At 40.0% G+C, this 26590-nt stretch overlaps 2 protein-coding genes across 2 annotated transcripts in view; one reads left to right on the top strand and one right to left on the bottom strand.

The window, feature by feature from the left end:
* Window positions 1-10847, top strand: part of ATIC (5-aminoimidazole-4-carboxamide ribonucleotide formyltransferase/IMP cyclohydrolase) — a 31151-nt gene extending 20304 nt beyond the window's left edge. The window contains exons 12-16 of the mRNA XM_007456409.1: window positions 1522-1650; window positions 6531-6623; window positions 8033-8215; window positions 10127-10282; window positions 10608-10847. Of these exons, the coding sequence (XP_007456471.1) occupies window positions 1522-1650; window positions 6531-6623; window positions 8033-8215; window positions 10127-10282; window positions 10608-10727 (681 nt within the window). The 3' untranslated portion in view covers window positions 10728-10847. The remainder of the gene's footprint in view (window positions 1-1521; window positions 1651-6530; window positions 6624-8032; window positions 8216-10126; window positions 10283-10607) is intronic.
* A 9660-nt stretch (window positions 10848-20507) lies between these two features.
* Window positions 20508-26590, bottom strand: part of FN1 (fibronectin 1) — a 70439-nt gene continuing 64356 nt past the window's right edge. The window contains 4 exon segments of the mRNA XM_007456408.1: window positions 20508-21251; window positions 21572-21682; window positions 24469-24575; window positions 25101-25226. Of these exon segments, the coding sequence (XP_007456470.1) occupies window positions 21180-21251; window positions 21572-21682; window positions 24469-24575; window positions 25101-25226 (416 nt within the window). The 3' untranslated portion in view covers window positions 20508-21179.

Raw genomic sequence — 26590 nt, 5'->3', positions numbered from 1 at the left:
CAAATTCCATATATTGAAAGTTATTATTCTTCATTTTAAGAAACCAATAATTACATGGTTCACCATAGACTCCATGTCAGCTTTTCAAGGAAGGAAAACAAAAATACCACATTAAATGTAATACTTTTTTAAACGCTACTTGACAGAAGTAGCTTTTTTAAAAGCTACTTAATCATTCAGTTAGCTGAATGTAGTCACTGTATTTTCACTCTTAACTGTTTTTTGTTGTTGTTGTCATTAAGAGTAGTAAGTACTTCTGGCTATTAGCAGTTACTTGTAGCATCATGGAGAATGTTTTCCAAATCCTGAGCCTGACCCTGATCATGACCTCTTTAGCACCAGACAGTATCGTGTTTCAGGGTGTCAAAAGAACACCAGGGCTTCCTCAATATTTTGTTTATTTGAGAGTTTTTTTTATGACATCAGTTAATAGGCGGGCACATCTCAGTTTTAGAAATTTTATAATACAAAGGGAAAAGGACCATTTTAGAATTCAGGAAAATGCAGGTTAAGCAGAATTAATATGAGGGCTTGCTTATAAGTTACAGATATCAGTGCTTTCTAAGTCAAGGATCATCCAAAGGTTAAATGAAGAAATACTGTCAAATTTGGAAAAATGTCTAGGGAGAGAGTGGTCTTATGCAGATTATTCCCATGTCTTACTATCATTTCAGTTAAAAATTTGGGAGAGGAAGAAAGCAATGAATGACATATTCCTTTTCAGATGACAAAGACACAGACGACAAATGCTGTTCTCTCTCTTTTTTCTTTTTTTTTTTTTTTTTTTTTTTTTTTTTTTTTTTAGTTTTGGCTGCGTTGGGTCTTCCTTGCTGCATGGGTGCATTCTCTAGTTGCAGCGAGTAGGGGCTACTCTTCGTTGCCGTGCGTGGGCTTCTCATTGCGTTGGCTTTTCTTGTTGCGGAGCATGGGCTCTAGGCATGTGAGCTTCCGTAGTTGTGGCTTGCGGGCTCTAGAGCGCAGGCTCAGTAGTTGTGGCGCACGGGCTTCATTGCTCAGCGGCATGTGGGAACTTCCCGGACCAGGGCTTGCAGATTCTTAACCACTGCACCACCAGGGAAGCCCACTCTTTTAACCTTTTAATCTAAGTCTTGATTAAGTATTTGTAATAGATTTTTAGAAAAAAATTAGAGGTTAGTTTTTGTGCCACTGCCTGTTTGTTAGCATATCTGTTTTATTTTTTTTTAAGAAAAAAACATATGTATAGTGCTTTCAGTTACTGAAACCAGAAATGCTCTGTTGGAACCAATGATTCTAATGTTTGGTATAAGTTACAAAACCCTATAAGATTATAAAACCTATAAAAAATTTTGGAGCAAAATATTGGTGCCTGGCCACCCTATTACACCCATCCTGAAATGATCTTGTACCTGCAAGTTAGAAAAAAATGCATATAGCCTTGCTTATAATGAAATATCTTGAACATAAATTAAGTGAAAAATTTTGAGGGATGTAGACATATTTTTTTACTCTTTTAAGTCTTTAAATTTGTGTTTTATTTAGATGGACCAGTCTTACAGTCCAGATGAAAACGAAGTTCGAACTCTCTTTGGTCTTCGTTTAAGCCAGAAGAGAAATAATAGTGTCATCAACAGGTCATTATTTAGCAACATTGTTACCAAGAATAAAGATGTGAGTCTGAAAATATCTGAAAACCGCGTCCCCTGCATCAGCAGGCGGACCCTCAACCACTGCGCCACCAGGGAAGCCCAGGGGGCCTTCAGTTTTAAAGGATATTTTTGCTGGGTCTAATGTGGGCTGTACTTTCTTTTCAGTACTTCAGATGTGTAACTGACTTCATTGTTTTCTGGTCTTATCTGCTGGTATGGCTGGTGTTTTTGATTGCATGCTGGGCATTGGATATTGATGAAATAAAAATTCATTTTAAAGCAAGGCAAGAAAAATTTAAACATGAACCTTTTTCTTTGGCCTCCTCCTTCCCCTCTAGTGTGCATTGTGCATCTGCATTATGCGTTAACCAGGCTTCCCCAGTGGCAGAAATACCTGCTCAACCATAAAGCTCAATTTTTCTTCTTCTGGTGCCAGCCACGTAACTCCTTAGAAGATAACATTCCTTTCTCAATCCTGTGAGGGGTCACGATGACCCACCACTCTGCCTCGTGCATGCAGACATCTTTGGTGAACTTTATGTACAATGCCAATATATCACTTCCCTTAAAGATAGTGATTGGTACAGAGCAGACTGGTCAGACAACGTGGGGGGATTCTGGGCTGCACGTAGTGGAAGTTCTTAGCTTAAATACTTACTTATGACCTTATTAATATTACTAGCTATTTTTTTCTATTCTGCCTATTTTACAAGATGATTGTTTCTTCCAAATATGTTACTGAGCGTTTGATAAAAATAATGATGACTAGGGGAGTTGAAATGATTGGCCAAATACATCTTTCTATAAGATCAGTGATTATAATAGTGTAACTATAGATATGGAAAGAAGCAACAAGAGGGAACCATTTCCTGGACCATAATAGACAAGTAAGTCAGGTGGTCCAGAGGCTTTTGGTTACTGCCAAGAGGGCCTAGTCCAGTAATAGCACATCGAGTGGCTTATCAGCGAAATCCGTGCCTGAACTGAATGAGCATTCCTAGCACCATGGGACAAATTAGTCACAAAATGCCTCCCAAACTTTGGTTGAAATTAAGACCAAAAGGGAGGGGATCGTAAAATAAAGAATGTCACCCACCATCCAGTTTTGCAAGAATCAAGGCTTTAGCCACTGCAGTCAGTGAAAGGAATTCAGGATGAGGTACTCTGTGCTCTGGGAAAACTGACAAAACTGGCCCTCAGATAGTTATATATTTTCAGGAGATTTTGTGAACCCAGTTTCTTGTATCTTCCCATACTTAGGAAAGCACTTAAAACCATTAACTAAGATGTCTGTTCCTCGAGAATAGCAGTAACCTTCTGCCGAGAAGTGTGACTGATTGCATGTGCCCCTTCATCGAAATCACGTATATACTGGCCTCCCCCCTTACCTATTTGGAACAGTTCTCAGAGCTCTCTGAGAGACTGTCTCCTGGGTTCCTCAGGTTGTCTCAGATAAAATTTTCCATATCTTTTGTAGGTTGACTATTTGCTCAGTTTTTTGGTCTGCAATATGAAAGAACCATATAGATATTTTGAGGGTCTGGATGGTATTCTTTTCCCTTCATAGAGTTGACTTAATGCGGGGCTTAGCTCATTTACCTCTTAGTTACTGCCTTGCAACTTGGAAAATGCCTTGAGGGGAAAAGCATAGTCACATTCATTTCTTCCAGCTTCCTTTATCTCTGGGGTCTTTGCCTCTTGACTCTCAGTACTTGATATTTTATGAGCTCTGTATTCAGTTTTTCTATTTGTTCTTAGAAAAGGATTAGTCTCTTAAGTCATTTTGTAACAAGTGGATGAGTTGGCTATTGTTTCCCCATCTGAATCCTGAGACTTTAAGTAGAATGCTGAAAATAGGCTTTAAAATATTTATCAGGATAGTTCTGTTAATAAACATATAGTGATTAAGACATGATCTTTGTTGGTTTACTGGTTATGCTTTCATTTTTATCTTTGAAACTTAATGGTGCCCTGAAGTGAAGGAACGTGTAGGAATCATATATAGAAAGATCTTTCAGTCCTTTGGAATCCACTCCTTTGGTCAAGGCCCTGAGGTAATGGGGTAGCAATGTTTTTAAGCAGCTCACAGTAAAATGAGGCTCTTTTTTTTTTTTAAACTTTATTAATCTGGCTGGTTAATGTATTTTTTAAAATACCGAAAGGGTATTGAGCTAGATTCCATGGTACCCATGCTGACAACTGTGTTTACCTATTGAGACTCTTACTTTTGTAAGTTTTCCTTGTAGTTTTATAGGTATTGGACTGATTACTTTAGTAGCACTTGATAGGTTTTGTGCCTCTGGCTGTGCTAGCTTGGATATTTTTACAAGGGTTTGATTTTAATCTTTTATCTACATTCTTTTGTACTTGTTCATATGTATTTTTAAAGGAAATTTGGAAACCTAACTAAGGATGGGAATGATGGTATTATCCTCCTTTATATTCCCCTCCCTTCTTTTAAAACAGATTTTTTTTGTTTTGTTTTGTTTTGTTTTTGCGGTATGTGGGCCTGTCACTGTTGCAGCCTCTCCTGTTGTGGAGCACAGGCTCCAGACATGCAGGCTCAGCAGCCATCGCTCACGGGCCCAGCCGCTCCGAGGCACGTGGGATCTTCCCGGATCGGGGCACGAACCTGTGTCCCCTGCATCAGCAGGCGGACTCTCAACCACTGTGCCACGAGGGAAGCCCTAAAACAGGTTTTTATTTATATTCCAGCCTCAAAATCATCAGATTATACTATTAGGTCTAGAATGGTTTCAGTCCTGAGAAAGCCGGAGAAGTGTAATGAGTGTGTGTTAAGTATTAACGAACATGCTTGAATTTTTCTCTCTTCTCCCATTTTTCTTGAATAATGCTTCAATTTATTTTAACTATATGTGCCATGTTTATTACACTGGATTTTCTCACTCCCACCCCTTGACATGTCTTATAGTCCTTGATCCTAACTTGGGATACTAGGGTTATATTTGAAGCTAGGCGGCTAGGAAGGCTGGCTTTTGTTATTCATCTTAGAACCAAAGGAATAAAATGTATAGTTGGCAAAGAGCAAATACAGATAGAAAAAGATATACTATCAATACATCAATAGTACCTTAGTATAATAAATTCTTAAAAAATTCTAACAGTGGTTTTTGAGCTTTTAGTTTTGAGTTTAAAAAGTAAAAATTATAGATACACATGCAGTTTTAAGAGTTCCCATGTATCTTTTACTCCATTTCCCCTAATGGACAGTGTCTTGCAAAACTATTAATACAGCATCACAACCTTGATAATTGACATTGATGCAGTCAAGACACAGAACATGCCCCTCACTACAAGGAGGCTTCTGTTGCCTTTTATAGCCACACTCACTTCTCTCCTGCCTCTGCCTCCTCTGTAACCTCGGGCAACTACTAATCTGTTCCCCTTTCTGTAACTTTCATTCATTGTACATTCATGAACAGGTTTTTGTATGAACATAGTTTTCATTTCTCTGTTCTAAAGACCCAGGAGTGTATTTGCTGGCTGGCATCATAGTTGCATATTTAGTTTAAGAAACTGCCAAACTGTTTTCCAAAGAGGCTGTATCATTTTATATTTTACACCAGCAACATATGCATGATCCCAGTTTCTCTGCATCCTTACCAGGTTTCAGTGTTGTCACTTTCTTATTAGATAGATGTGTAGCAATACCTCATAATTTTAATTTGCCTTCCCTAATGCCTAGTGATGGACATTTTTTCATGTGTTTATTTGCCATCTGTATATCCTTTTTCTTGAAATGTCTCTTCATGTCTTTTGCCCATTTTCTAATTATATTTTTATTCTTGTAGCTGAATTTTGAGAGGTCTTTATATATTGTGAATACTAGTTCTTTGTTGGATATGTGGTTTGCAAAATATTTTCTCATGGTCTGTAACTTGTCTTTTTATCCTCTTAATACAGCATCTTTTCTAAGAGCAGAAGCTTTAGTTTTGATGAAGTCTGACTTAACAGTTTTTCAGTTAGATAATTTATCAATTAGCTGTGCTTATATCTTTTGTCTGCTTAGCATACCAACATAGATCATTATTATTCTTTTCAATTTGTATTTGCTCTTTATATTAAAGATAGTGACATTTTTAGTTATAGTAGTTGTTTCATTCTGTTTGAACCGGTAGTACATAATACATTTTTGAATACTTTCTATGTAGAATATTCTAGGCAAACCAAAAAACGATCCTAATTTGGTTCTTCCTGAGCAGTCTTGGCTGTATGTGCATCACAGTTATTTGTAGTGTCTGTGAAAATTACTCTCAGTGTTTTTTTGTTTTGTTTTGGTTTGGTTTTTTTTGCGGTACGCGGACCTCTCACTGTTGTGGCCTCTCCCGTTGCGGAGCACAGGCTCCAGATGCGCAGGCTCAGTGGCCATGGCTCACGGGCCCAGCCACTCCGCGGCATGTGGGATCTTCCCGGACAGGGGCACAAACCCGTGTCCCCTGCATCGGCAGGCGGACTCTCAACCACTGCGCCACCAGGGAAGCCCCTCAGTGTTTTTTTTTTTGAACATAAATTTTATAACATCTCCAGTTATTTGGTGCTACTGTGATAGAGAAAATACTGTTTGTCAGTTTTGGAGTGGTTATGGTATTTCATATCTAGTGTGATACGTAAAGAGGCTTATGCCAAAGTTTGTTGCAAAATGGCATCAATTTGAGTTTATGACGCATTAGGCGTCGCACAGAGTTCCATGACAAATATGTTAAATGTGATTCTTTCAGTAAAACATGATAGTGTCTCCTATGAACAGTTAATTTCACTCCCTCATTTGAGGGATAGAACTATATTATAGGTCTGTTATAAGGGACACATAAGATGCTGAAAGATAAATGAAGGTTTTAAAAAAAAAAAAAAGCCCCATTTACCATTCTGTGTTTTTTTTAGTTGCCGGAATCTGCGCTCAGAGACCTCACTGTGGCCACCATTGCTGTCAAGTATACTCAGTCTAACTCCGTGTGCTATGCCAGGCACGGGCAGGTAACCAAGCTGTCAGACTCAACCTCGGGAGGACTGTTGTTTTACAAGATGATGTTCAAAAATCCATCTGTCTTGGGAACTAGACTGCTTGAAAAGGAAAATTTGCCAAGTTTTTCTCTTCTCGGTTTGTCAGTATTTACTCAGTAATGATTACAAAGTATCTTTGGAACTAAGTATTAAAATTGTTCTTATTGCTTCTTGCCTGGAACGAGTTGGCACGTGTTGGGTTAGGGGACAATGGCTGCTAGGGAACTAGTTTTTTTGCTCCCCTCGTCCCTATCAGTAGCATTTCCAGTGAAGAGGGAGTAGAACATACTGCCACCCACTAGCCCATCGTTTTGCAGCATAAAGGGTATTTTTATTTATACTTCTAACGTTATTTTACCAAGAATCTGTAGACTAAGAGTTACTTAACATGGTGAAAAATCTGGTTTACTGAGGCATAATTTATATACAGTAAAATCCACCCTTTTTAAGTGTAGAGTTTGACCAGTTGGCACAGATTATATAGTTGTTTGACCGTGACCACTACCACAGTCAAAATATTGAACATCTTGGGCTTCCCTGGTGGCGCAGTGGTTGAGAGTCCGCCTGCCGATTCAGGGGACGCGGGTTCGTGCCCCGGTCCGGGAAGATCCCTCATGCCGCGGAGCGGCTGGGCCCGTGAGCCATGGCCGCTGAGCCTGCGCGTCCGGAGCCTGTGCTCCGCGACGGGAGAGGCCACAACAGTGAGAGGCCCACATACTGCCAAAAAAAAAAAAAAAAAAAAATATTGAACATCTTTTACTATCTGATGTTAAGCTAGGTATTTAACTTTTCCTAGTTAAAAGCCATAGGATGCAGGACTGAGCTGGCTCATCACTGGGGCTCTCCTAGCTCTAGGATGAACGTGATTTTGCTGTGGCTTGAGCCCTGTTTCTTTTCATAGTGTCTTGAGCTCCTCTTAGCCATTTGTTAAATTATTTGGCCCATAAGTGGGAGGGGAGGATGGATGTTAATTGGCATGTGACTTGGAAGACCCTTTCAAATTCGGAATTTAGGTGGATTGCCTACTGTTGCAAGATTGCTAATCTGTAATACCAAAAACCTGGGAGACTGTGGCTACTTGTCTAATAAGTTCCAGCAAGACCACGCTTCACTACTGATGTCCAGGAGCTCTAGAAACTTCCAGATATTAATTAATAGCCATACCTCAAATTTCACTGAAGAGGTAAAATATATAAATAATAGTTAAAACATGTTACACTTAACCTTTTTAATGACTTAAAAATAATTTGTATTTCTCTTATTTCAGCCTGATTTTCTTTTCCCCCCACAAAATTGATGGATTTGGGGGAATATGCACAAAAGATCCATTGAGAAGCGTGTTGTTATTCGTTTTAACGTCCATGTTCTTCATTCTCCTTCAGGTTATTGGCATTGGAGCTGGACAGCAGTCTCGGATACACTGCACACGCCTTGCCGGGGATAAGGCAAACTATTGGTGGCTTAGACATCACCCACAAGTGCTTTCTATGAAGTTCAAAACTGGAGTGAAGAGAGCAGAAATCTCCAACGCCATCGATCAATATGTTACTGGAACCATCGGAGAGGTAAAAGGGCTGTCGTTGAGTGTGGGTGGAGTGTATTAGTATGTTTACCCTTTCTGTGTAACAGACTATCTTCATCAATACAAAGATAAAAGATATTTTTCTTGAAGTTCTGTATTATCTAAATTTACTAATCTAAACAACTTCTGTCTCATTTACCTTTCTTTGGCGTTCTTTATCCCTTTCTGACACTACAGATCACATGTCTTTTTAGATTATAACCACTGGTTTAGTTTTGTATGTTTGTACGTTCCCTGTTGATTATAAGCTTTTTTTTTTTCCTATAAATTTATTCATTTTTGGCTGCGTTGGGTCTTCATTGCTGCGCGTGGACTTTTTCTAGTTGTGGCAGGCAGGGGCTGCTCTTTGTTGAGATGCACAGGCTTCTCATTGCAGTGGCTTCTCTTGTTGCAGTGTGTGGGCTCTAGGTGCGCAGGCTTCAGTAGCTGTAGCACGCAGGCTCACTAGTTGTGGTGCATGGGCTTAGTTGCTCCGCGGCATGTGGGATCTTCCTGGACCAGGGCTCAAACCCGTGTCCCCTGCATTGGCAGGCGGATTCTTAACCACTGCGCCACCAGGGAAGTCCCTATAAGCTTTTTTTTTTTTTAAGATTTATTTGTTTGTTTATTTATTTGGCTGTGTCGGGTCTTAGTTGCAGCATGCAGTCTTCTCTCTAGCTGTGGCACGTGGACTCTCTAGTTGTGGCGTGAGGGCTCTAGAGTGCGCAGGCTCAGTACTTGTGGCATGTGAGCTTAGTTGCCCTGTGGCATGTGGGTTCTTAGTTCCCTGACCAGGGATCGAAGCCGCCTCCCCTGCATTGGAAGGTGGATTCTTAACCACTGGACCACGAGGGAAGTCCCTGATGGTAAGTTTTGATGGCAGGGGCTGTTTTTCACCCATCTTGGGTGTCTGTCACAGTGCCAGTCATGATGCTTACTATGTGATAGGTGTGTATTTAACATTGCATACAAATTACTTGATAGCAGGTAACAAATGTCCCTCTACATTTTCTATAAGCTCCATTAACAACTCAGTGTACTTGTGTTATATTTCATGTTCTTTAATGTTTTCTACTTTGATGCAGGTATATGGGAGCATTAAAATTGCAAGTATTAGGTAACCTGCTAAAAGAATAGGATTTAGCCCAGTTTCTGGAAATAGAAATGCTTAACAGGTACTGGATGCAAAACACAAAGAGAAGCTTGGTAATCAAAAACTCAGTGGTCTTCTGAGGGGGCGAGTCAACTCCACTGGGTTGTCCATTCAGGGATAGGAATTCATGACATGATCAACAGGTGTCGTTGGAGAGTGTGCTTTGTAACCAGGAAATGCTTCAAACAGCTTTTTAAAAAAATTACTTTAATATTTGCTTTTTCTGCTTGATTATTACACAACAAATTATGCTGTAAGTCCTGGAAGAGAACTTATATATGTGAATAAGAATAAAGGTATATTTTTTACGCCTTTTGGCTTAAACCCCAAATAGAAGTACTTTTTAAAAATGAATACTGTTGAGTCATGTTCTGGTTGGTCTATTAGACAGACTCTGTACTTAAGACTAATTATTGTAGAAATGTACTTCTAGAGATAATCTGTTTCCTTGTTTGCTTTGATACAGGAATATAAAGCAGTAGATTTAACTTAGAGATTAAAGAACAAAATATATTTGGAATAAACTGGCTTGTAAATGGTACAGTCTTTATTTGGTACACTTAAGGTTAATTTTCTTCCTTAATGAAATGTTATACAGCCTCAAAAAAAGGTTCTAGAAATATGGACTTGGATATAAATGAGTCATTATTTATAATTAAGTCCTAGGAAAAATGCCCAAGTGTTTTTCTGGCATTCTGATTTGTATCAGATAGTACTGAAGATGGTGTAAAACCTGTCTTTCCCCTCTGCCTCCACTCATAGGGTGAAGATTTGATCAAGTGGAAGGCACTGTTTGAGCAGGTCCCCGAGTTATTAACCGAGGCAGAGAAGAGGGAATGGGTTGACAAACTTAGTGAAGTTTCCATCAGCTCTGATGCCTTCTTTCCTTTCCGGGACAATGTAGACAGAGCTAAAAGGGTAAGTATGGAATTAGTGTGTGTATGGATTTGGTCATTATGCAGCAACCATTTCAGAGATGTTGCTTCTGATTTTTCAGTTCTATGAGTTATATTATATATCCAGGCTATGATGATGTGATATATCAGTAACATCTAGAGTATTATTTTGACTTCTCCTTTTGTTGTATGGACAACCCAAATCCCGTTATTTTGCCTCTTGACCGAATCAGTCTGCAGTGTGAATCGTTGTTAGCTTGCACTTGTTACTGGGTGTGAGGGGTTGATTCTGGACGTGTTTTGGCATGAGGCTGTGTTTTGAGAGTCCGTCTCTATCTCCCCCTCAGAGTGGCGTGGCCTACATCGCTGCCCCTTCCGGTTCCACTGCTGACAAAGTTGTGATCGAGGCTTGCGATGAGCTGGGAATAATCCTCACTCACACGAATCTCCGGCTCTTCCATCACTGACTTCTTCACACATTACTTTATACCCTGCCTATGTGTAGGTGAAAAATCACATATGGAATTTTGAAAATAACCTTTTTAAAAAAATAAAGCGTTAAATTTTAATAATCTTGGAGCCATAGTGTCTGGTAGTTGTATTTAATTTGTCTTAGTTATAGGCTCTTTAATTTGACAAACATTACACATGGTTATTTGTAAGAAATACAGGAGCATCCCTGCCTCCTGGGGCTCAGCTCATCCCAAAATGTTACCTGTGTGAATATCTGTAAATCATTAGGTAAACCAAAGAAACTGAGCAGCCACCATAGCAGGTGGCACAGGCATCTTAAAGTCCCGCTAGTTTACTCATAGGGGATTCTGCTCTTGAGTTACCTCTAATCATAGTTCTGAAGAGTGTGGTTGACTACCTTCTAAACAAACAGCAGATTGTAACCCGTGGACTAGAAACTTAGGGGGAATTAAAGCTTCTGTTGGCCCGACATTAGGATACTGCCAGTACTTCCTTTTTCCTGTGTTAAGTGAAATGTTTCCCATAATTTAAACCAGTCCTTGATGTCCCCTCTGGAGCTACCTAAAAAATGTATTCAATGTTTGGTGCTCAGAAATGGACCTGGTATTCTCCCAGGTTTACTACCAGAAGTAGGGCACAGTGGATGGCAGTGCCTTCCTATATCAGGACATAATTGTGCGTTTATGTGCCCTGCCCATGTGGTCCTGATTGTTCACATATTACACCGAAGGCCAACTGAAACCTTTTGTCATCTTTCACCTTAAAAGTTGAGTCCTGCCCTCTTCCCATGTCCTTAACCCACTTTCCCTAAATTAAAAGATTTCTGACGGGTGTTTTTAAGGTTATCCTCCTAGTTGTTAATATATTGACTAATCTTCCGGCCCTTGTATAGTTAGTACCCTCCCACACTGAAGACAAGGCTGACTTGCATGACCAACAAAATACTTTAGGAAAGATGTGTGACTGCTGAGGCTAGGCCGTAAAAGGCATTACAACTTCAGCTTTAGTTTCTTGGAGTTAGCCAGTGCCATGCTGTAGGTACCTTTAAGCAGCCCTGCTGAAAGAGAAACTATCTTGCCAACACTACCTGCCCACCATGTGCGTGACCTGCCTTGGAAGTGGAGCTCCAGTCTCAAGGCGGCATCTTGCTGGCACCTCTTGAGAGACCTGAGCCAGAACTGCTCAAAGGAGCTTCTCATGAATTCCTGGTACACAGAAACAGATTATGTGTTGCTTTAAGCCATAAAGTTTTGGGGTGCTTTGTTAGGTAGCAATAAACAGCTGATACATATTTTGGCTTATAACTTGTTAAGTGTGCATTCTCTCTCCCCTTGACCAAAGGTTAACACTGAGGGTATAATCATTGGAAGAATTGTTTCTCCATTTAACACTGTACGGTTTGAATACGTTTACATAAATATTTTAAAGAATGGTCCTACAAACTATCTCAATTAGATATAAATACTTATGTCCAGATTTATCAAAATAATTCATTCTTTAATCACTGTTTTACATTTGCAGAAAAGAGGACCATGTGAGAGCTGAAATTCCACCCACCATTACTGCCCAGATATGCAGGCACAATATTAATTTTTAAAGACTCAAAATGCTTTTTTCTAAAAATATTTTAAAAATTTATTTATTTTTATTTATTTATTTTTGGCTGCATTTGGTCCTGGTTGCTGCGTGTGGGCTTTCTCTAGTTGCGGTGAGCGGGGGCTACTCTTTCTTGCGGTGTGCGGGCTTCTCATTGCAGTGACTTGTTGTGGAGTATTAGCTCTGTGCGCGTGGGCTTCAGTAGTTGTGGCTCGTGGGCTCAGTAGTTGTGACTCGCAGGCTCTAGAGCGCAGGCTCAGTGGTTGTGTTGCATGGGATCAGTAGTTGTGGCTCGCAGGCTCTAGAGCACAGGCTCAGTGGTTGTGGTGCATGGGCTCGGTAGTTGTGACTCACAGGCTCTAGAGCATGGGCTCAGTAGTTGTGATGCATGGGCTCAGTAGTTATGACTTGTAGGCTCTAGAGCACAGGCTCAGTAGTTGTGGTGTATGGGCTCAGTAGTTGTGGCTCGCAGGCTCTAGAACACAGGCTCAGTAGTTGTGGCGCATGGGCTTAGTTGCCCCACAGCATGTGGCATCCTCCCAGACCAGGGCTTGAACCCGTGTCCCCTGCATTGGCAGGTGGATCCTTAACCACTGTGCCACCAGGGAATTCCCTCAAAATGCTTTTTAGAGTATTTCCTTTTAATACTTTCTGAGGTAATTTTTAAATTTTGGACATAAAGACATAAAGAATTGGAATAATCATAGTCCGTAGTTCACAACAGACTGGTCTATGTGTATATTTTTAGTAATGTAATAGTAATGTGACCTCATTCTCCCAAAACAGAAGCTAGAATCTGAGCAGTAACTTATTCTAAACATTTGGTGCCCCCAACTTCCCTACCCCATCCCATCTCAGGGTCTCCTCCAGGAAAATCTCATCCTGTATCCCATCTTCATCTTTGCATCTTTATACATCTAAAAACTAGAGACCTTCACTTACCTATCCAAAGACTGTGAAGATTTTTCTCTTATGTTTTCCTTTAGGCAATTAACAGTTTTCACTCTTACAGTTAGGTCTTGTTATCTATTTCAGTGTTAAGGTGATGCATGGGTCAAGTTTCATTTCTTTGCATACATTTATCCAGTTGTTCTAACATCGTTTGTTGAGACAACTCTTCCTGTTGAATTGCCTTGTTGCCTCAACCATATTTGTGTGTCATTTCTGGACTCTTTTCTGTTCTACTGTTATGTTTGTCCTAATACCAACACCACACTGTCTTGATTATTGTAGCTTAATAGTAAATTTTGAAATTGGGTAGTGTGAATCCTTCATAATAGTCTTTTTAAAGATTTCTTGGCTATTCCAGGTCCTTGGCATTTCTATGTAAATTTTAGAATCAACTAGTCCATTTTTGCAAAAAAGCCTCTTGAGATTTTAATTGGAATTGTATTGAATCTGTAGATCAGTTTGTGGAGAATTGATGTTGATCCCCTTTGAAGGTTGATCCCCTCTGGTTTCCACCAGTTTTTGGTTGCCTTCCAGGGGCTTTAAATAGATTTTTTAATATTTTCGTCAAGTGTTCCTAATTATCTGCAGGAGGATTAGTCCAATATAATCTACTCTGCCATTAAGAAAATAAAAAAACACCAATAAATATCATAGGATGTTTTCTAATAATTGCTTTAGTTTCCTAAATAATTTTTTTATTTCTAAGTCAGTTCTAGTAAGGTATATTTTTCCCCCTAGGAATTTGACCATTTTTTTCTAAGTTTTCAAAATTGTTAGTATGTAGTTATAAGTAGTTTTCTCATTTCTTAAAAGGTCTTTATTATGGATATTTTGGGATAAACACAAAAAAAGTAAAATTCTATGTATCTATCATCCAACTATGATAGCTTATGACTACTTTGGTTTTATCTGTTTCTCCACTTCTCATGCCTCAACACAGATTATTTTGAAGCAAAGTCTATAGATATTTCATCTGTAAATATTTCAATCAGTTAATCTAAAAGTAACTTAAAAAAAATTTTTAATGAATATTCTTACACTTTAAAATGCGTGACTATATCTATCAACTGAAAGGGCCAAGAAGTGTGACACCCCAGTGGCAATGAGCGTACCTAATGCTAAGATCTTGGTTTCTAATACCATTATCTAATAAAAGGATCCAGGACTCCTTGGAGAAATGGGTTACTCTAGACTGAGCAGAAAACCCATAACAAAACATCTGGATCAGTAAAGAGTGATTTGAACTGGGGGAGCGTCTGGGGCCCAGGAAGAAAAGCATGAGCCCTCACTCATTTGTAAATAGTCCACCAAGGGCACCCTGAACCCATCCTGTTGCCTCCAGAGGCACCTTCTTTCTGAAGCCCAGTCCCTTGTCCCTTCCTGAGAGCACAAGTCCCTGCAGGTCTTTAAGCTCCCGGTGCCTTCCATTCTTGGACACTCTTAAAGCTCACTTTTGCTAAACACTGTGACAGGCACAAATTTATTTTAAAAAATAAATTGTAATAAGCCATGCCTATGGAAAGTGCTTAAAGCATCTACAGCTTGAAGAATCTTTTTTTTTTGTCCATGCCACGCAGCTTGCCAGATATTAGTTCCCTGGCCAGGGAGTGAACCCAGCTCTCGATAGTAAAAGCACCGAGTCCTAACCACTGGACAACCAGGGAATTCCCAAGAATAATTTTTAAATAAACATATATCACCACCAACCGGGTAAAGAAAAAGGATTTTGCCAGCAGCTCCCCTGCCATGTCCCCCCATACCTGTTCTTGATTATGGCCCCCTCTTTCCTTCTAGGAAACCACGTTTGGGCCGTTTATGATCATCTCTCCCTTGTTTTGCCACTCACCAGTTTGTTGACCTTGGGCACATGCTTAACCTCTTGGAATTTGTTTTCTCATCTATAAAATGGAGATGCATTTGCTCCCAAGGAGGCTGAATAGCTCCTGGTTAAAATCACACAACCCAGGGCCAGTTTGTCAGGTTCAAGTTCCAGCTCTGCTACTAACAAACTGTGTGATGGTAGGTGATTCACTTAGCCTTTCCTCACTTTCTACTTATAAACTGACGTTGCAGTACCTACCTCTTCAGGTTGCTCTGAGGAGTAAATGAAAAAATAGTTAACAGCACCTCAGACATGATAAATACTGCACAGAAAAAAAAATGCTACTTATTATTTTCATAATGCTTTTGTGTATATGGGGCATGGAAGGTAGTGGAAGATGATAATAATGTGTGGAAGTTGGATTTTGCCTTAGTTTTTGAGTAGGTAGCCAGAAAGTTTGAGTTCCTTCAATCTTTTTGTTTTAATTATTTGGGCTGTGCTGGGTCTTAGTTGAGGCATGCATGTGGGATCTGGTTCCCCGATGAGGGATCAAACCCAGGCCCCCAGGCCTCCTGCATCGAGAGCTCGCGGTCTTACCCACTGGACCACCAGGGAAGTCTCTCTTCAATCTTTCATCTACTCTGTTTTCCCAAACCGCTTCACTGCTGCTGAATTGGTTGACTAGACCCGTACCAGGGTCCTAGCCCAGGCCGGGACCCCTTGTCTCGGCCAGGGAGGTTCTTTTTCCTATTTTTTCCATTTTTGCCAATAACAAAACCGATGTTGAGACCGGAACAGCACAAACTTTATTTAATGGTCAAAGAATGGAGAAGCAGGAACCTAGTTCACAAATCAACTTCCTAACCCAGTTAGAGTAGAGACACCAAATATATAGGAGGGTCAAGGTAAAAGGGAGGGAATTGGAAAGAGGGGAAGGAATATCCATGAGTTATCTGAGAATAAGGGTGTGGTTTGGACCTGGAGACTGATGCAACACTCCTTTTCAGTCTTTGTATGGGCTTTTACAGTTGCTGTCACAGCGCTGGTGGGTGTGTCACTTAGCATGCTAATGTATTACAGGGAGCATAGAATGAGGCTCAAAGTGTACTGGAAGTCAAGTCTTCCACCATCTTGGGTCTAGTTGATTCTAACCAGTTCTTGTTTTTTTCTCTTTGCAGTTTCCTCCTGAAACTTAGATAAGAGTAACTGGTTTCCATTTGAGGGAGGGGCAGGGGTGTGATTCTGGGGCAACAGCCTTGGTAACATTACCAGTAAGCAAAAGGATATTGAGGTCTTTTGTAACTAAAGTGCCATTTTTTCAATTGAAATAAAATACACCTATAAAATGCAAGTCAGTGATTTTTTAATATATTCACAAAGTTGTAGAGCCGTCACCACTGTTTAGTTCCAGAACATTTCCATCACCCCCAAAAGAAGCCACATTCTGATTAGCAGTTATTCTCTATTCTTCTCTCCCTCTGGTAACCATTAATCTACTTTCTGTCTCTATTAGTTTGCCTATTCTGGACATTGTGTATAAATGGAACCATACATTATGTGACCTTTTGTACCTGACTTCTTTCACTTAGTGTGTTTTCAAGGTTCATGGTGTAGCATGTATGAATACTTCATTCTTTTTTATGATCAAATAATATTCCATTGTATGAACAGACCACATGTTGTTTATTCATTCATCAGCAGATGGACATTTGGGTTGTTTCCACTTTTTGGCTGTTAACAAAAAATGGTGCTGTGAACATTTGTGTACAAGTTTTTATGTGAGCATATGTTTTCAGTCCTCTTGGGTATATACCTAGGAGTGGAATTGCTGGGTCATATGGTAACTCAGTGGTTAACTTTTTGTGGAACCACCGAACTGTTTTCCACAGCAGCTGCACTATTTTACTTTTCCACCAGCAGTGTATGAAAGGGTTCCAGTTTCTCCACCAAAGTGGCATGTTCGGCGCTTGGCTCGGCGTCTTACAACTAATGCTGAATTTTACGGATTAGCAGGTTTCACTGTACAGTCCTGACCAGCAACCTCCTGGCAGAGGCAAGGTTTCCTTCTGGAACGAAATGGTGGTTTCTGAGGTACCGTGATGCAAAGGGCTCCCTGGGAGCATCCTGGGCCTGCAGTGTATTTTCCGTAAGGGCAGTCTGCTGGGGGATGGGCTGCCTGCAGGATGGGTGATTCCAGCCCTAGCCAGCACTGGGTGCTGACAATCACCCCATGCTGGCCACCTCCAAGCAAAGCTAATAACTTCAAGCCTTTGGAGGCTCCACACAAGAGCCATTAATAGGATAAATCTGGCTCCTCAGATTGTTAGAACTTTATGTCTCTAAAGAGGAATTCAAGGAAATGTAAAACATGCTTTAATATCTCATACCTTCATACCTAACTCTGCTGAGGAATGTTAAAAAAAGAATTTCCCGTTTGGGGCTTTCAGCTGAAGCATCATTTCTCTTGCTCTTTTATTACTTACAGTATTTTCTTCTCTTCTGTTGTAATTTATATAGATTTTTGTTTGCAATTCAAATTGAATCTCTTATTTTAACGAGACTATGAAATGGGATGATGTGGCAATGATAACTAACTTGCATCTCAAATATGACTGCCATATATACTCTAAAACTTTCTTAGTCTGAAAAATCCAGGGCAGGGCAAGGTGCTGCCCTGCTTTGTGCTGTGTCTGCTTTATCAGCCTTTGTGGCAATCTTTAAATGTCCCCAAACATGAGAAGTCCCAAGAGTGATCTTTTTTTTAATGGTTGAAATGTATCTCCTGAAAATGGGATTTTTTAATTGGAGCCTGCCACTTTCCCTGTCGCAGTAATGGGAACTTACTGAATAGGAAGCAATTTCAGCACTTAAATGTGCTGATGTGTGTTTCTTAATCACTTTAATGAGTTTCATACAACTAGAAATGGAATAGAATTTTCAATGGAAATATAATTAAATGGAAAAGTCATTTCCTATACATGTAATTTCCACCTGAGCATTTCTTTATTCACCTCTGCAGAACGTGTGCCTTACAGGCTTATAGTGATAGTATACTGACTAACTTGCATAATTCACTCTGGTCATTAGAGCTGAAAACAACAAAAATACTCAATAGTAAATTTTATTACAAATCACGTCCAGCAAGACAAGGTATAGCTTCAAAATTATGATTTTTCTTTTTAAACTCATATATTTACTACTTTTATCTGACTTTGCTTTGAATTTCTTGCCTGAATCCAGATTGGTCTTTTAATTTTATGCCTTTTCAGTCTGGCCTGCTTAAGACAATTCTCAGGAACAACAGTAACATAAGTCAGTAAAAACTAAAAGATCTTTAGAAATCCTTGTGTTTGAATGATTTTGCTGAGAAATAGTAAAAAAGAAAGTTTTACCGTTTTGGCTTGTGATGCCGAAACATAAAAGACCATTGAAGTTTAATTTGTTCTGATTATCTACATGTAGTTACTGACTCACTATTGAAAGAGGTTCATTTGCAAATTCAATATATTGCTTTTGAGAATCTAGCAGACATTCTGGAAAAAGTGGTGCTTTTTAAAATCTTAAATGTGGAACTTGCAGATTTTACATTTCAGTGTGCAAGTTTTTGATGGGCTCACTATCCATTTAATTAATATAGTCCAGCTGGATTTACTTAAACTCATGTTGGGGAAAACAGTTTTAGGTTTGTCTCTAGATAAGTGGTTTGAAGCAAAGTCAGTCTCAACCCAAAGGTGTTCTTTCATTATGTTTTTAAACGTAAAGACCTTTCAATAGGATGGAGCTGAGGTGCAGACTTTCACAAGTTCAGTACCTGGGCTTCCTCTTCACGTTAAAAATGGAGGCAGGAGCCCGCTTTCTCTTTGGTGTGTGTCTACAGTGGGGCTTCCCCTTACACCGTGTGTGAATTTGTATTGGGTCATATTCTCTCTCCATGAACAATGATGACCCACGTATGTGGAACAGTCATTTAATATCATCATGATCTGTTCTTCCTGTGATTCTTCCTTTTTTTCACATGTACAGAGCAGCTCTCTTGGTAACTACTGGCTTGACAAAGCTGAAAGTTTAGTGATGTTAACAGAATTCCAGGGTGTGAGTCTGTGTCCTGCTAAGGAAAACTCATCTGAGCTGGAGTCCTGTCAAATTAGACTGTGGAACCTCTCCCGGGGTGGGATAGGGAGGGTGGGAGGGAGACACAAGAGCAAGGGGATATGGGGATATATGTATATGTATGGCTGATTCACTTTGTTAATACAGCAGAAACTAACACACCATTGTAAAGCAATTATACTCCAATAAAGATGTTAAAAAAAAAAAAAACAACTCTCCCTAATGAGATGCTAAATGGCAAGGAATTTTATAAACTAAATCCATTCCAACATGAGTTTTGTTTTTTGTTTTTTTTTAAAAAACAAATGAACCCTGAGGAAATCTCTTTCTGTATTTAGTCTTAATATTTATTGCCAGTTATTTATTGATATTTTGTTACAGTGGTGTATAAAAAAGTGTTTTCCATGTCTTGTATATTATGAATTACTAATCTTTTACTAATTAATAATTGACTATTTCCAGTGCTGCTGTTTTACTATTTTGGATGCCAGATTTAATCTCAAAGTTTTAGATTTGTTGGTTCCCTGAAGTTAAATTGAAAAAAAAAGGGCCTTTGCAGACCAGGACTACACACACTTTGTTCATCTGGGGCACTCCAGGGTCAGCTGGCATTTAAACAAGTTGGATTGATGTTATTATACCACAGCGTTTCCTTAAGACAGAACCCCTCTATGCTGTGCGATTTAAGTAGTTTTTTGGTGGTGTTTTGTTTTGTTTTGTTTTGTTTTGTTTTGTTTGGCTTTACTGTGCAGCACGCAGGATCTTAGTTCCCCGACCAGGGATCAAACCCGCTCCCCCTGAAGTGGAAGCGAGGAGTCCTAACCACTGGACCACCAGGGGATTCCCGATTTAAGTAGTTTTAACATCTCAGTCATCTTTTTATTTCCCTTGCAGGTAATCGCTTCGAATAGATGTTTATTTAATGAAGGATGGAAAGGAAGTGGGAGGGAGGAAAGAATTATAATGGTTAGAAAAGAACAATGAAAAGGTTGTTTCGATTATACTTCTGAAGAGCTAGCTAGCAAGTTAAGTATCTGAATCCACCTAAATCTGGTAAAGCGGAAAATATAAAGTTATCTCCATTACTGAAGAGATAAAATGACAAGACTGAATCTGGGTTTGGGGAGTGACAGACTTAGAAAAGCTTGTACATAAATCACCAAAATTTAGAGAGCCGTGCCCATTGTGGTTTTTCAAATGTTTGCTGAATAGCAAAGAAAAAACATTCACGAAGATTCTTATTTTCCCCCAAATTTCTGTATGTAAAAAAGAAGCCATGATGTTCAAGTTGTGGAATGTAAATCTTTTATTAAACAGTTGTCTTTCCACAGTAGTAAAGCTTTGGCATGTACAGTATAAAAAATAATCACCAACCATAATTAGACCAAATTCCTCTTATTAACTGCATACTAAGTGTCTTCAATACAATTTTTTCCATATAAAAATACAGGGAAAAATTGATAAATAACAGGTAAGAGAAGGATTTCTAGGCAATACTAGAATCATTTGGAAATAGTACTGTGGATATTTCAAATATCACAGCAACAGGGACATGCCGTTCCTACAATATTGTGGGCCAGATAGTTAAGTGGAAGCAGAAGTGTTTGGGTAACTTTCCTATTGAAAATTTTGGTAATATAATTTCAAGACATTTTGTATCTTGGTTGGTGCATGTGCTTCCCTATTGATCCCAATCCAAATCACAAGTTAGAATCATTTCATTTAAAATACTGAGCAGTATTGAATACTTTGGAGAGCTGGCAACATACTGCCCCATTTATGAGAAAAGTCTAAAAACACTCCCAGGGTGATGGTTGGAGAAGCTGTGAATTGAGCTGAAGCTGGAGAAGTTACTCCAGAGCAGAGGGCTTAAGAAAGAAACAAACTAAGCTGGGGTCTGCTAACATCACTCCAGTTTGGATGGACCTTGACAGAGATCCGTGCTCGTTTCTCTGGGTTGGAAATATTACTCTCGGGAATCTTCTCTGTCAGCCTGTACATCTAAAGGCATGAAGCACTCAATTGGGCAGTTGACATTCTGTTAAAAAAGAAGAAGAAAAATTAACAGTAATGCTGTAAAGGCTACAGAGGAAAAAAGGGGAGGGTGGCTTCTCTGATAATTACTTATGCATAGGAAAATATGTCTAGCTTTAAGAGCTTAGCTATATACTGGGCAATGGGAGATGCTCAAGAGAACCCAAATTATGTTACAGGATACAATATTCTTTCTACTCTTAAGTCTTTTAAAAGTTTTTTAAAATTGGTTCATTCAGAAGAAAGGTACCTACAGAAAGAGGCTCCCTGCTATGTGCCTAATTGCATTTAGGGGAGAAACACGCAGGGTGCAAATGCACTTACAGTATTTGTTCTCTGATGGTATCTCTGCGAATACTGGTTGTAGGAGTGGCCAGTTGAGCCTTCGTGACCGGGTTCAGCCCCTGGTCTGCGGCAGTTGTCACAGCGCCAGCCCTGAGAGAGCAGAGGCATGAAGTCAGATGGGGTTTATGACAACACAAGAACATCACAACTTAGAGCTTGTGTCGAAGAATTTCACCTCTTACGAGTTGACAAAATATACGCAGTTAGTCACAAAGGAAGCTTTGAGGATGATTTCATGCACTTATAACTTGCAGAATACATGTTGGCTGATAACTCGTATTTTATAGCTGCCTCTATTTATGCTTTTCCTTTTTCCTGAAATGTCTTACAAACCCCACCCATCTGCTAAGGCTGATTCCAGTCCTGACTTCCTTAATAAGCTTTCCACACTACATGATGGAGGAGGTTTTCCTGGAATCCTAGAGCTTTTAAAAGGAACATGAGATCACATGGACAGACACCCTCATTTTATAGGTAAGGGAAAGGAGACCCAGAGGAATGACTGACTGGGGGGCGGGGAAGTCACACAGTGACCTGTGAGTGGAGTGGGACTGCCACCCAGCTGGGTGACTCCTGGTCAAGTCCTTTCTGCTGAGAGATCCTGGGACTTTCCAGTCATGTGAGCCTTCTTTTGCCTAAATTAACCTGAGTTGGGCTTTTCTCTTATAGCCAGAAGAACCCTAAGTAATACAATCACTTTCTTTCTTATATTGTCCGTGAAATATTTCAGACAAATTTGTCCATTTAAAAGCATATTCCCCATAATACCTAAGACCGTACGGGTAAATACCTACTTATATTTATAAGAATCAGTGAATCTTGCTTTCATATAAACACGTAACAGTTCCCACTCCTGTCTAAAGTGTTTCATTTCACACTTCGCTTTAGAACAGAACAGGTGTCACACGTTAAAGGTTTCATGTATGTAAATCACGAGGCAGAGAGGCTGAAGTGAGACCAAAACCGACTTCTCAACAAATTCACTTTCCATCACACTTTTCTACACTGAGCACATGACCAGAGATAACTGAGTTCTGTGATCACGGTCTTTATATGTGTTAGAGAGAGAGAGACTCTTCCCCCACCCAACCACGAGTGGTGAAATAAGGTCAGAGTAGCTTCCAGGGGCTGCCCTCAGCCAGACCCCTGAAGACCCTTCTCTGCTGCCAGTTTAATCTTCCTAAAAACCGTCTTCCATCATGTTCCCTTTCTCTTGGGCACCTGCAACTGGCTAATGCCAACGGCATCAACCAGTGAGCCTTACCGGGGAGTAGGGAGTATGCTCTTCATGGATCAGAATTTGAAAAGCTGTTGGGGAGGGTGTGTTTTCATTGAAAACAAAGGAATGTTATGTTTCATTGCTTTTATTTGAGTTATAAGGCATTTTATTTTGTAATTTCAAAGATTAGAGGAAAGCACAGCACTTTTCTGTTATATTGATGCAGGACACAGATTAGAAATGGTTGAGAGGTACTGGCGTGAATAGTGGACTTCCGACGCCCTCCACAAGTGGCCCCCACTTCTTCCCATTTAATGTCTTCCCACTAGACAGCAGGCAGAGGGTTGTTTCACTAGAGCCCACATGTGCCAACTTCCCATTCCAGGGGGCTGTGCTCACTCTGCTCTCTCTGCTTCCCCCATCCCTCAACCAGATTGTAGCCATCCTAAACCCCAGCCAGCGGACTATGCTGTTGGCGCAGTGGTTAAGAATCCGCCTGCCAATGCAGGGGACATGGGTTCAAGCCCTGGTCTGGGAAGTCCCACATGCCACGGAGCAACTAAGCCCCTGTGCCACAACTACTGAGCCTGTACTCTAGAGCCCACAAGTCACAGCTACTGAGCCCGAGTGCCACAACTACTGAAGCTCGTGCACCTAGAGCCCGTGCTCTGCAATAAGAGAAGCCACTGCAGTGAGAAGCCACGCACCGCAATGAAGAGTAGCCCCCACTCGCCACAATTAGAGAAAGCCTGCATGCAGCAACGAAGATCCAACGCAGCCAAAAATAAATAAATAAATAATTTTAAAAAAAACAAAACAACAAAAAAAAACGCAAAACCCAGCCAGCTCATGCTTCTCTTTTCCACCAAACCTTTCCTGCTGAAATCAGCCTACGTGGGACATGGGTTTGTTGACTTTCTTTCTTTCTTTTTTTTTTTTCCCCCCCAGTATGCCGGCCTCTCACTGTTGTGACCTCTCCCGTTGCGGAGCACAGGCTCCGGACGCACAGGCTCAGTGGCCATGGCTCACAGGCCTAGCTGCTCCGCGGCATGTGGGATCTTCCCAGACCGGGGCACGAACCCATGTCCCCTGCATCGGCAGGCAGACTCTTAACCACTGCGCCACCAGGGAAGCCCCTGGACTTTCAATGTATGCTAATTTAATGTGTCCAGCTATATCATTAAGAGCCAGGACCATTTCTCACTCCCTCTGTGTGTCCCATATTCCTGAGCATAGCACTAGACCTATGGCAGGAATCTATTTGGGGATTGAGAGAGGGTACAAAAAAGTGGTATTTTCTTAGATCTGGGTATTCAAAATATTTAACAGCAGTATCACAGGGGGACCTGCCCAACAGAATGGAACAAGAAGCCCAGTGCTACCCAGCGTTTAACACTTCAGTTGCTGAAGAACGGAGGCAGTCTGAGAATAGTAGGTATGGGGGAGGGGGCTAAGGCTGCCACAAAGGGGGAGAACTGGAAAGGGGTAGTCAGTAGCCTTATGTTCCAACAGAAGCTGAAGTATTTCCCCATTTCATAAGGGGCACAACCACACCTGTGTGCACAGCACACACACACAGGAAGAATAACTTAATCGTCTGTACAGGAACCTCCCCGCCTTGTCTAAATTGCACAGAGCTTGGCCTATCTGGTCTTACCCGCTGGCCTCCGAAGCACGTGCAGGAGCAAATGGCACCAAGATACTCTTTCTGCCACTGTTCTCCCACGTGGTACGTCTTCCCATCGTCGTAACACGTTGCCTCATCTACGTGGACACACAAATCATAAGCGTGTGTAAGACTGAGAACAAAAATACAGACTTGACCCCTCTATGGGGCTGGGTTTGTTTCTCTCCTAAATTTATGTCATCACAGCCCACGTCCCACATGTTAATGGGAATCATCCATAAGAGAGGTACTGCTGTATAGGTCTTAGGGCAGCATTTCCAAAGACTAGATCTAATAAACTGGAAACGGTTCAATGCACAGATAGAGATCATATTTTAAAAGTTGAATCTGAAGACCTGTAAGGCTTTCTTGTTACATTTCACTGCAGATTATGGTCAAAATACTCAGGTCGGAAAAGTGCTAAAGTGCCCTATAACAACATTAAATTATGGCTCATTTTTGAAGCTTGTCTCTGCTGTCCCAAATCAAAAGATTAACAAATCCACCGTTCACTCCTCAAGAAGACCTAAAGTCTCCAATCATTTCTGGGGATGAGAGTTACAGCTCAGTAATGAAGGTGGGAGTGCTCAAGAAGGCACTAAAAATGATTTGTGGCAACGTACGGGGATCGCACTTGAATTCTCCTTTTCCATTTCCAAGACACGTGCAGCTCATCATCTGGCCATTTTCTCCCTGACGATCCCACTTCTCTCCAATCTTGTAGTTCACACCATTATCATGGCACCATTCTGGGGGGTGGGGAAGATCAGAGGCAAGGAATTATTGGCGTGTTCTGACTCACAAAATGGTGAGCGTACTGGGACATGTCACCAGATTTTCAAAGCCAGGTATCTGGAAGGAGTGGCAAGGAAAGATGAAGGTCGTGATCCCTCTGACAAACCACTTTTTTGGTTGGATTTGAAAATATTATCTTTACCACTTAACATTTTCTCAGATATTTTAAGATCCAGTCTATTCCATCATAATCATTTCACAAGAATAGTCAATGACCTTCATTTGAATTCTCCCTATTAAGGTTTAAAATTGGGAAGGCTAAAAATAGATAATAGATGAAAAGTCACTTTTGGATTTGCAGAGATCCTGGATACAAAGTTCAATTAACCAAAAAGCAAAGATCAGCTGGTTTCTACACACTACAACCTGTTTCTTGTAAATGGGAAAAGTGAAAGAATAAACCTATGTATCAAAACAAAAACAAAATGATAAATCAATGGTTATCATCCTACAAATAAGACTGGTTCTAAGGAATATCTAAGATTCACAGTTATATATCTTTAACTACCATACATAAAAGGTGACTTTTTAATCTTCAAAGTTTATACTAAAACAAAACAAACTTTGGAAGTTTATATAATACACACAATTTCTATTTTGTCAACAAGTCAGTCATTCCTAAAACTTTAAAAAAGTTAGTCAATCATTATGACATCTAAGAAGAATATGTAAGTTGAGCCAAAGAATCATATAAATCAACTTACAGCTCTGCTCCCACAGTTGTGCCTAAGTACTTACATAGCTAATAAATATACAGACTTAAAAATAGCTCAGTTTCAGAAATTTAAAACCACCTAAGTGATGACAAATGTTAAAACTTCCAACTCCTAAACAGCATATGACACTTCTTTCTATTTTCAGATGGTCAAGCACAGTAGTCTGCATTGAAAAAATTAGTTGTTTTTATATTTCAGTCTGAATTAAACCAATTCGTGTATACAAGTTAAGTAAAGTACTCTTAAGATCTTTTAAAAATCATTATGTCATATTTCACCCAGTACAATTCCTGTTATGTCTATAGGAGGCTTGTTATAAGGCATAATTATTAACACCTATGAAAATGAACCAATTTTCAATAATAATCACATCCTCTAAAAACAAAGCAGAAATGAAGGATTTAAAAATTCAAATACTAAACCTCAAAGCATGATAAGTCATTCCTAGGATTATTTTAACTAAAAAATAATTTTAATAAAATCCTTTTATAATTTGAAAATCGAATATTTTTCAATTGAAGTTGATTCTTAATTATCTACAAATGGATTATCTGTACTCTCCACATTACTTGGCAAGATTCAAGCTACCCAATGTGTGTATG

Source organism: Lipotes vexillifer, unplaced genomic scaffold (assembly GCF_000442215.2).
Source record: "Lipotes vexillifer unplaced genomic scaffold, Lipotes_vexillifer_v1.1 scaffold1179, whole genome shotgun sequence".
Lineage (NCBI taxonomy): Eukaryota > Metazoa > Chordata > Mammalia > Artiodactyla > Lipotidae > Lipotes > Lipotes vexillifer.
This window is presented reverse-complemented; position numbering and strand designations above follow the sequence as displayed.